Raw genomic sequence first — 12338 nt, forward strand, 5'->3', positions numbered from 1 at the left:
AGAAATTGATTTAATATTTATTTATTCTATATTATTCCATTTAATATTTATCTATTCTATTCTATTCCATTTTATTTAATTTTTTATATTTTATATTGAAAATAAAGATTCTTTGGCGCCGTATTAGGTTTTACTAACTGGGTGCTATGCTGTAAATATGGTAAAAACAATTTTATTACTTCGGCACTCTTATTGTTGTCTTAATTAATTCATTGTAGTTATTTTATAAAGAATTATATAAGAGCCGCGATGGCTCAGGGGACAGAGCGTCCGTCTTCCAATGAGGCGAACCGAGTTCGAATCCCAGTCGATACGAATTCCGCATCCGGCTTGCACCGACCACAGTGCTGACGTGAAATATCCTCAGTGGTAGACGGATCATGGGTTTGAGTCCCCTTGCCGTGATGCTAACCGTGGGAGGTTCTGGTGGTCTTCCTGTCCATGTAACGCAAATGCGGGTTAGCTCCATCTAAAAAAGGCCTCCACGAAGGCAAATTTTTCCAAATACTCGATCCAGTAGCCCCGTTGTCTTCTCAATTGGGTTCAAAATAACAAGGCTACGGAGTTGAACATTAGCAGTCGTAAACCCCTAAAATTGGGTCGGCTGTTCAACGATGGTTATAAAATAAAATTAATTATACAACTAATTATATAATTAATTATACAATTAAAATTATACCTACTACACTTATATCTTGTATTAAGTAAACTTTAATATCCGAATCCGAAAAATTTTAAAAATACTTCAGACAATTAAAAAAAAATACAAATAAAATAAGTTGATAACAGAACTGTCATAAAATATATAATAAAAAATTAACAAATAAAAAAAATAGTAAACTTAGTAAATATTAAGATGAAAACGCTTAATTTAGAAAAGAAAAAAAAATCATTCAAATTTTATCCAGCATATGTTGAATCTCTTCACGGTTTACAACTTGAAACTAATAACCATCAATTAAAAATGACCTAAAGTTCCAAGCATGACCACAGATTATTGAGAATCATGATGCGTGGCCTGTCGTTATCTTTAACCATGTACTTTCATGAGATGTTTAAGGGATTATCGAATTAAAGAGGTATGCAAAAATTAGCTTTTAAGTATCTTTGATAAATTATCACTATTTAAAGAATATAATGGCTTTCTGCTTTGAGAGATCGAATTTTTCCTTCCCACTCACCATTTGAGAACGGGATAACATTTCTGCCTGGTCCTTACAGGCACTTGCTCAGATTGTTCATCAAATCTTAATATTATCTTTCTTTTTTTTATAACCGTCGTTGAACAGCAGACCCAATTTTATGGATTTACGACTACTAATGTTCAACTCCGTAGCCTTGTAATTTTGAACCTAATCCAGAAGACGAGGGAACTCCTGGATGAAGTAGTGGGAGAAATTTGCCTTCGTGGATGACTTTTTGACGGAACTAACCCGCATTTGCTTTACATGGAGAGGAAGACCACGAGAACCTCCCACGGTTAGACTGACGGCAAGGGGACTCTAACCCATGATCCATCTACCACTGAGGATATTTAACATCAGCACTGTGGTAGAGTGCAAGTCGGATGCGGAATTCGTATCGACTGGGATTCGAACCCGTTTCGCCTCATTGGAAAGCGAACGCTCTATCCCCTGAGCTATCGCTGCTCTTAATATTACTTTGTAATTAAATAAAGAAATACTTGTAAATATAATGAAACATACAAATAAAACTTCCCGAAAGTGTTATTGACATTGAGAGGGTGCCGTCGAAATGGTGTTCCGTGGAACCCTAGGGTTCCGTGGAAAAGTAAGACAGGTTCCAAGAATTGTGACTTTTGTTTACCTCACAGTAACGATTTTTGATACCTAAATTTATATTTAGATTTAAATCGTAATCGATCATTTATTGTTTATTTCAATTGTCTATATGAAATTATTAAAAGTAAAATTCCAATAAAAAATAAAAAGCAAAATGTTTTGCTTAAAAAAATATTTTTTTCTATAAACAATATCTTGAATATATTATGAAGAAAAAACCTGCATTTATGAAAAAAAATTTCTTTTATTTTCCATCGTGCTTTTTAAATCAAAATAAACTAATTAAATTCGCTAATGGAAAGATTTGTTCACCTCGTAACAATTTAAAACGTTTATAACAGTTCTTTTTGCTTTCATTTCAACGAAAGCCACAGTGTGGCTTGTTTTATTTTCGCTTATGTACATACCCTCAAAAACAAATTTAAAACTAAATTAGATACAGCTTAAAAATTATTTGGAAAACATTTAAAAAGAGGAATAGAACTTTTTTAAATATTTTTTCATTAATAAAGTAGTATTTTATCGGTTGTATACGTTTTTTATTGGCTTTTTATACGCCCACAATTGTCTTTATATACTTTGTTTTATGCTGCTTTTATGTACCTTTTGTATTTTTGTTTGTTGTTTTATGTATCCTTAATTGCAATAAAGGAAATTAATTACAATTAAGGAATAGTGGATCACTAGGGCATTTATGATTTTCGTTGTCAGTGCGATCTTGTTTACATCGCATAAACTAGACGAGCTTTAAAATTTAGATTTAAGGAACACGATAGATATACCCGTTATCAAGAATACGTGAAATCATGAATTACTACTCATAGTTGGAATCTTGGGCTTAAATTCAATTTCAACAATGCCAAAATAATTTCCACCCCCTTCACATCACCTCATCTTGATGCCCTGGAATCTTGTTTTATTCATATGAATGCTGACTCATCGCTGCCACTGAGGTTTTTCTTGTTCTGTTTTCCATCTTTTTTTTTTCTCTTTCGGATAATTGGTTTTTCTAGTTTCATTTCTCACCCCTATTTTTCGTTGGCAACTTTACGTTCTATATTTCAGATCACTTTTGTTTCGTCTCATTCGCGTCTGTCAAGTCTTGAAAATAGGTGCCTATTTTAGAGTTTGAAGCATGTCGACTGTCCTATTTATACATTTTTGAAAATAATGAAGTTTTTAATCGGATAATATTTTTGATGTTCATTTATCTAGACTAAAATTATCAATTTTCCATTATGATAACAATAAAAATAATTAATAATTCAATAAAGACAATTAAAACACTAATTTAAAAAATTGCATAATTTTGAATAAATAACAATAATCATAACAATAAACCCATATCAATCAATAAAGTTTGAATTTCTTTGTAATTCCTAAACAGCAATCAAACAACAAAGATTGAACATTGCTTTTATCCAGAAGGCAGCACTCAAACAACAAAACGCAGATGTCAAAATACTTCGTGTTTCATAACGCAGAACGTCAGAAACAAAACCACCATTTATACGAGCCCGAATACCGTCACATCCCCTCATAAAACAAGTGATGCCATCATAAAATAGGAAATAAGAGAAAAAGAAAAGAAGAAAATCTTTCCGTTGCATCATAAGGATCTCATAAGTATTTATATAAATTTACGGTTGCGGTTATATTTATTCCCTGACCAGGACACAGACCTCCCATAATGTCCCTGCTCACCAATATCACTCATTCCCCAAATTTTACTGTTCTCTCGTATATAGACTGGTAATGAATTCCGCCGCATAAAAAAAAAAATTGAGATTTATAGGAGACTTCTTTTTCCCTACTTTACCTTGTTTTTGTCTTATATAGAACTGCTATTCCCTTTGCTGGGCTGTGTGTTAATTTATGGAAAGCTTGGCGAGAATTTACAGCTGGGTAGTGATCGTGAATTAAGCTAAATGTGGTGTTGGCGAGCAATTTATTTAAAACCCAAAACAGGTGTCAATGTTTTTTTTTTTGTTGTTGTTTTTTTGTCGAAGAGTTAAATGTTGTTGTTCATTTCAAAATGTATAGCAAATTTGAAATGGCTACTAGATTTAGTTTAGGCTTGAATATAAGATATTGATCTTGCGTTCTGGTTGTTTGATTGGCTTAATTAAAGTGAAGTATTCTTAAGCGAAGTCTTAAGTGAAATATTCCATTTGAAACGGCGTATAAGTTGTAACTTATAACTCTAATTTTTGCAAAATAACTATATTTTTCAGCGAGCGTATTAATTCAAGTTGAAGAGTAAACAAATGCGAACCGATTTGAAAAAACAAACTTATTTTTTAAATAATTTAAACTTTTAAATCATTTTTGAATCATTTTTGTAAATTATTAACTCTTTCTCTATCTCCTTTTATGTATTCAAATATTTTTGTGAAGTTTATTTCGAATTTTTCGGTTGTTTTTATTAGATTAAATTGTGTTAGCAAATAGAGTTAGCGTGCTTCTTACACTTTTGCTTTGGTGATATTAATACAATATCAAAAAGCACTAATTATAGCAGATGTAAGTATGAGTGTTGAAAAAAAGCTACATCTTTTCGTGGTTAACTTTTCTTCAATTTTTAATAAAAATAATTTTTTTAACATTCTTCGTCTTGAAATTTTTTTAATTCGTCCTTCATAAATTTTCTTTCTTCCCTTTTTTCTTTCCTTCTTTCTTTCTTTAATTCATTCATTCATTCATTCACTCAATCAATCAATCAATTAGTCAATCAAGTTTTTTAAATCTTGTTTTTGTTTGAGTGATTATCTTATATTAATGGGTTCTACTACTTGACCTATGTAGTTATTTATATATACTTAATTTTAACCCTTTGCTATGTAGTTGACTATATGTAGTTGATTATATGTACTTTATTTCAATCATTATTTTATAAAAAGTCTTTTATAATATGTTGTAAAAATGCTCCATTATCATTGTAACAGTTTTGACATTTCAATTTATTTTTTTAGGTATAAAAATAAACAATAATAATTTATTAATTTCTAGCTTTAAAAATCCATTAATTCCTAATATTACTTTGTAACAAAAGTAGTAAAAATGTGGTTTCTTTTGAAAATATCTCCTTCTCTGCACACAAAAAATTGAAACTATATAACAGTTCACACTGTAAAAATGTTTTTATAAATTAATGATCCGAAATATATGTCTGCAAATAGGTTTTTTTTTCCTACTTTATGATAAAGTTTATCTAACAAAACTAATTAACGTAAAACGGAAGCAATTTTTGGACGTGCCTAAACTGATCAAAGCCTAACAAATTTTACTTCTTACAACAAAAGAAAAAAAAATATTAGATTTATATATAATTGTTTTAGCCTGTTTTCTTTCTCAAGGACCATAAAGATAAAAGCTCACCCTAAAACCCAATGACCTGAAAAAAGACGCCATTGTTTTGGGTCCCGGAAACGGGATTTTTCGGGAACCTTCCCCTCAGCTAAAAAAGTTTGTTCTTTTCCAAGAATAAATGAATCGTGACTCTAGAAGTCCTGTTCCTGAGAAACAAAAAAAGCTAAAATTGGATAAAATAAAAAAAAAATAACTGAAGTTTATTTCTTCCAGAAACCATTTTTTTCTTCTTCTTCGGACAATCCTGTTTTGAGTCGTATGTTGCTTATCCACAGTTCGTCGGACAGTGAAATACCACAAGATGCAGTCGGCAGAGTGGAACATGCTTCTAAGAAAACAAACCAAGGTGTGTGATTCGGAAGTAAGATTTAAAAGAGTGTGAAGTCCTTAAGACTTGACACTGATTTATTGCAGTCATTGTGGACATAAATCAACATGTTTTGGGAGAAAAAAATAGCTCATTTGAATTGATGTTCACTTTGCTGATTTTGATTGTAAACTATCTAGAAGGGTGTTGAACCGTAATATGGTGTAAAGATAAATAAACTATTTTGAAGGGTGTTGAACCGTAATATGGTGTTAAGTTAAATAAACTATTAAAGATAATTTAATCCAGCGGTTACGATTTTGGAGGGGCTCATCAAAAGGATTGGAAATTGCATAGCAATCCATGACCGGAAATGCTATTGCACTCCCTCGCTTTCGAATTGATATTATCGTTCGAAAATATTATTGAATGAAAATAGCGTAGTATAAAAAACATGAACTCCTATAAATTCATAACATTTTATAAGTACTTTTACAACAAATAATAATTGTTAAAAAAAAATTTTTTTATCAGTCTAGAATTATTTTTGTGTTAATTAGATAGCTTAATGTAAAAAATTTTAGAAGCGTTTAAATAGTTCATAGTATGTTTACTTGAAATTTAAAAAAAAAAAAAGAAGAAAAGACTGGGAGGTGGACAAACTGAGATACAAAGTATGGTCAAAAGTATGGTTTTATGGAATCACCAAAAAGCTCGGTAATTTTTACTGAAGTGCTTTTTTTAATGATTTCGGGAAAATTAACAATAAAATATGGTTTTATAGTATGTGATAAATCTGGTAAAATTTAATAATTTTATCATGATAACTTAAAGCATTGCATAAAAACCATTTATTCAGTTAAGTTAAATTTACTTTTTAGTTTTGTATTTTTTACTAAATATGTGGTAATAAGATCTATAATGTTGAAAAACAAAAATTTCGGTAAACAATTACCACATGCACAGAAAAATTAACAAATGAATGGTTTAAATACAATGTATTTTTTTTTCACTTATTTTTTTTTAATCAAAATTATAATTCATTTTTATTTATTTTTTTAGCAGAAACGCCGTTACTATACATCACTGTAATTTTACCAGAAGAATTTTTTTCTCCGTGCTCTTTGACTTTTCTATCAAATTGAATCCAAAAATAAATTTTAAAAAATTTATTAACACCTATTGCCGAAACTGCTACTGGATAAATCACCAGAATTGAACTAAAATCTTTTTGAAAAAAAAAAATCCAAAATTTTTAATATTATTTTTTTTTTTCATTCCAAAAGTATTCGCATCATTTTATAAGTTTTAATTCACGTTTATAATACACATGGAACTTAATCAGCAAAAAAATATTTGTTTATCTTTTATGAAAAATAAAGAAACTGAATAATAATTCGAAATAAAAAAAAATTTGAATCAATATTCTAATTTACTTGTTTATTACAGAGGAAAGTGCAGCCAAAATATGCAGTCAATTTCAATAATTCCCAGCGTATTCCGCTTTTCCGCTACATTTTCAAATTTATCACCTCCTATCTTCTTTGACTATCGATTTCGCCTCCATTTATCGATATCGTATTTGACGGCCATAAACTTTATGGTTTTGGGAACATAACAGCGTCAACAACCAAACAACTTCAGCAGTAAAAAATAAGAACTTAATCAGGATGAAAGCAAATTTAACACCAAACTCCTTTTTTTTCTTCCCCGGCCTTCAATTATTCCTGAAAGACCCACATAACAACACTTTCAATAAATTGAAACATTCAAATCTTTACAACCAAAAGCGAAAAAAAAAAACAAATTCCAGCTCATCTTTCACTAAAAAACGAAAAAAAAGGCATCGAATTTAACAGCGCGTGCACGATTGTAGCAATTCGATCGCACGAAAAGGAATCATAATTTTCAATATATAAATCCATCCTACCATTTTAGTCGGAGTCGATGAAGCCCTAAAGAAAAAGATAAAAGAAAATAAACTTTTATTGTAACAGGTTAAATCTTAAGTAGCGAAGTATTTTGCCGCCATTACTGCTTGTGCTTCTGCCGCTTGAGCACGCCTTGATCTTCTTTTTCTTCTTTTTTTTTTCACATCGTGTTTCTCAATCTGTTTCCATCGGGTCATTCTTTCCTCTTAAATGACCCTTTTTGCCGTGTGGAAAGAGATTACTGTGATGGCTATAAAAATATCTCTAAATTACTAACACGATTTTTTTGATTTACGGTCCACGCTGTTTTGGATTTATATCACGCCGCCATTTTCTTCAAATTTCGAACTTGTCGGCGGAGGCATTTGGAGCCGGGCTATCAAATGGCGTTATCGAAACTGGAACTGTGGCAGCAAAAGAACGAGTGTTATTTTGATTTTGTATTCTTTAATGAAATGTTCATTTATCTAAGACTGTCATCGCAATGTTTCAGATCAAAGAGTAGAACTTTTTTTTTATATATATGATTGTGTATGAAATAGTGTTATCTCTAGATTCATTGCTTTGGCTGACTTAAATTTCATGACGACGTGTTATACAAAAACATTTTTCATTTGAACAACATATTTCATCTAGCTCACAAATTTCGAAAACATTAATGTTTGAGTGTTGACAAAATATGAATATTCTTTCGGTATGGTATCATGTAGTCAGAATTTCATTAATAAATATTACATTTACTTTATCGTGTATGAATTTTTTTTTCTGTTATTGTGGTAATTGACATGATAATTTCAGTGTAAAAAAGAGATAATTGAATGTTAAAATATAATTTTTTTTTATTATGACCTTTCCATAATTAATATTCAGAAGGGAAAACCCAATGCAACGTTTCGTATTAACTGCCTAAATTTATTCTTCAATTCCGATTCTAAAATCCAACAACATATTTTGTTTCCATAGTTTTATTTATTTATTTCTGTTATATTTGTGACATTTATTTTAGCAAATTCTTAATTACGTCTTTTTTTATATTTGTTTCAATTTGCAATTGATTTAAAATTTATCGTAGACCATTTGTTTAACCTTTTTAAGATTGTATAAACAAAAATAAAGAGTAAACTGTAGACTAACAAAAAACGTAACACCGATATTTTAAAAATTAAATAATAAGGAAATGATCAACTAACTAAAGAACAATAAATACCCAAATAATAAAATAGTGACTGGTCAATTTATGAAAGCGACGCATTTTTAAAATAATTATAATAATAATAATTGTGTTTTAGGAGCGCAAGAACCCATTTTTGACTAAATTCAAGAAATTTTAGTTGTCAAATCTTTAATTTCATGTACCGCAAAAAAAAAAAGGAATATCTATAATAATAAAATTAAGAGTCTGTCTGTTTGTTTGTTTCTCTGTTATAAAGTTTCTGTAACGTCCTGAAATTTGGATAACAGAAGGAAGGGGCAATTTTAGCCCGTGTTTCAAAAATCGCTTAAAAATTTCTATTGAATCGTTCTTGAAAAACCTCTGAAAATGGAATTTTCTTTCTGGTTTTTAGAACTCGCCATTGATGTAAATTAAACTGCAAACGATTTTGTTTTTTCAAATATTTTAATGATGATGTTTGCTGCTTATAACTCTCACTAATAACAAAAGAAGATTTTTGCATGTTTAATATCTAATTATTTTTTATTCGTTATTTCAGATAAACTCAATGATTAACGCGGACGTTGTGACATAAGCGAATCTCGCAACCAGATTAGTATTCCTGAAGTTTCATAAGATCACGCGTTCATTTTGTTTATAGTAATGGTAATACGGTTTAGTTACGGTTATAGTTACGGCTTATAGCTTTGAAAAGGTGATTATAAAACTAAATAATTTAAATTTACAATTTTTGAAATAAAAATAAATCAGTCATATACTGAAAAGCAAAACTAATGGTTAAATAGTACTAATTCGTTTAGAAGAAACGTAAAAGTTTGTCGTACTGTTATTGACGAAAACGATGCTTAATTAATTTCGGTAATAGGCATTACTTGAAATAAAAAACTGTGCATTAAAATGCAAAATTAGTGAAGAAACGGTACAAGTAATTTAGGAGAAGTATCAAAAATCTCCTGGCTATTATTGACACTAATGATGTTTAATTAATTTTGGTAATAAGCTCAAATTGAAATTAAAAAAATAAATTGTGTACTAAGAAGCAAAATTAAGGAGAAATGGTACTAATTCGTTTAGGAGAAACGTAAAAAATAGATATACTATTATTGATAAGCTATAGCTAATGATACTAAATTAGTTTTGGAAATAGGATTTACTGCTATTATAGTAATTTGTACAATTTCTAAATGTACTAACATAATGTACTAACAAGTTCTAAATGTACTAACAATGTATTGCTGTATGATTGCTGAGACAATGTATTGCTATATTAGTTTATTTAGTACCTGTGAAAACTGCATCAATTCTGTACAGTTTTAACTCAGTTCTGCAATCCCTCGAAAGGGATGCGTACCAGAGGAAATTGCTTGATTGTGGTAAATTCATGAGTTGACATCAAGTAACAACATAATGTTAAATGAATACAGTTAATCTTCCTTTTGACAGAATGAATTATTAAACACGTGTTTCGCTTTAAGGGCAATTCCACGAAAGTGTCAACTTTTAAGTTAATTTTTTTTTTTATGAATTGCATATTTTAATTTTAAACATATGTTCAAAACTGGCCAAAGTCTACATATTGCCGTTTCATTTTTGATAATTTTAAATTTTTTGAATCTGGCAGCATACTAAAGTATTCACATGGCTGACAAGTAAATTGTTCACATTTGTGCTCAAATTGTTTTCTTGAAAAATACTTATAAAATAAAAGAAATGTATCTTTATTTTTCAATATTTTGATAAAAATATGCATATAGAACAAAATGTAAACATTTTAAGTTTAATATATGAAATAAATGTAACTTCTTTTACGTCATTCCGTCACATGTCTTAATAATGCATAAATTTCCTGAGAACGAAGATAAAATGCGACATTGGCAAGTTAGATATAAAACCTCTTCAGAGACAACCTAATTTTCAAACTGTTGAAAGTTTTACTAATTCTTACATAAATATTAATCCTGTTTATCTGTTACATTCTGTTTATCATTTACATATTTATAAAACATTTCTTAAATGAAGGCTTTCTTCTACTAAATTTTTGTCATTCCGTCACAGCAAATAGATGTTAATAACTGCTAGCCAACCTGAAGTTAATTTTCCAAATTCACATTTTACATTGCTTACACATTATACTAAAAGTATAAAATAGTTCAGAAAAATAATAGCTGCAAAATTCACAGAAACTACCAGTTCTAAGCGGCATGCCAAAAGCTTGGTTGCCAAAATGTCATTCCGTCACGCAAATAAAAAGTTCGTAAAATTAAAAGTAAAAAAGATAGAAAATCCTGTTTTTTTAGTTTATGAAGCGCATTATGCCAATAATAATGATATGCATGAGAAAAAAATTTTTTTATTTGAAATTAGATACATAGAAACTTTAATTAATTGTTGTTTTGCAAGTCAAAATGTCATTCCGTCACATATGGAATTGCCCTAAATCTAAAAATTCAAAGCCCCCGGGAGAAGGAGAATATGATATTAATAATAAAAAAAATGGCTTTATTAATTGTGTAGGTTTTGTGCTTTACTTTGTAGTGTTATTTAGTACAGATTTTTATTAATTATTTACTTTTTTTTTCTCAACTCGTACGAATATTCAGCTAGTATTCAATAAAATGCATTTTATCAGTATACACCAACTCAAGATATAACTTGAAATTTAGAAAAGGCAGATATCTCTTAACATCATATTTCTATAATTTGCCTTTGCATTTGCTTCAAAAGATTTTGAGAATATGTTATAATGCATACATGTATGTATATGCAAAAGCAGTTGTATAGTCATAAATAACAAATTAGCGCTTGAGAAATCATTTTATTTTATCCTCAAAATTTGTTTGGAAACGTGAAAATATATATAAATATATATAAACTATTTGCCGCCACGTTCACTTATATCTGAAGTTGTGCAACACGTCTTTAAATTTTGATTTTGAAATGCTGTAATTTCAGTTATTTTTTCAGTTTTTCGCTTTTTTTTTATGTGAAAGAAAAACTAATAGCAATAATATTATTAATTAAAAAAATGATGGAACTTTTTTTTTACCTTCTTTAAAATTTTTGAAGTAGTTTTGCAGTAATCAAATTTTAAAGTTTGTTCTTGATTACATATTCATAGAAACACATGACTCTATCCATTCTGCCAAAAATTATTAAAACTTATTATTTCGTTTACTCGAAAGAGAAAACAAAGCTGAAAAAGGAAAACACGAATATTGAGTAGAAAAATATACCTGATTTGAATTTTTGCAAGCCTTAGGCACGTCGAGTAATATAATTTTCCTGTCTTGCGATATATAAATATAATACATTTTACATGAAGGGCTTTCGCTACTTCTTTTTTTCTTCCAAATCAAACAATTTTAAAAACCATGCAAATCTAGTAAACAGCAATTATCGACTTCTGAATAAATAACTTTACATTCATTATTTATAAACAGCATTGAAATATATAATTGTTTATGAAAAGATATTTGTTTTCGGAAGTATTTTTGAATTGTTGTTTTCTTTCGAAAGAGAAAGAAAAACTATTTTAAAATTGCTTTTCGTTTTTTAACTAATTTTGTGTATTTTATTTCCTAATTGCATAGAGATGACAAGAAATATATTTTATTTTAATTATTTAAAATATAAATCGAAAATAGCAGCAATAAAACCAGAATCTCAAACGAAATACAAGTTAAGACAAGATAGTAAAATACATATGACTTGTGATACATGTTCAACTCTGTAGCCTTGTAATTTTGAACTTAATC

The 12338-nt window shown here is 29.0% G+C and overlaps 1 protein-coding gene across 3 annotated transcripts in view; it reads left to right on the forward strand.

The window, feature by feature from the left end:
• Positions 1 to 12338, forward strand: part of LOC107437002 (latrophilin Cirl) — a 271860-nt gene that overhangs the window by 24928 nt on the left and 234594 nt on the right. For 2 of the 3 annotated variants that reach the window (XM_087157642.1, XM_087157643.1), the window contains exon 2: positions 5385 to 5517. In XM_087157642.1, the coding sequence (XP_087013768.1) occupies positions 5473 to 5517 (45 nt within the window). In that variant the 5' untranslated portion in view covers positions 5385 to 5472. Of the gene's footprint in view, positions 1 to 5384; positions 5518 to 12338 lie in introns of those variants that run through there. The other variant, XM_087157644.1, reaches the window with a different exon arrangement.

Source organism: Parasteatoda tepidariorum, chromosome 2 (assembly GCF_982258835.1).
Source record: "Parasteatoda tepidariorum strain Cologne lab strain chromosome 2, Ptep-v5.0, whole genome shotgun sequence".
NCBI lineage: Eukaryota > Metazoa > Arthropoda > Arachnida > Araneae > Theridiidae > Parasteatoda > Parasteatoda tepidariorum.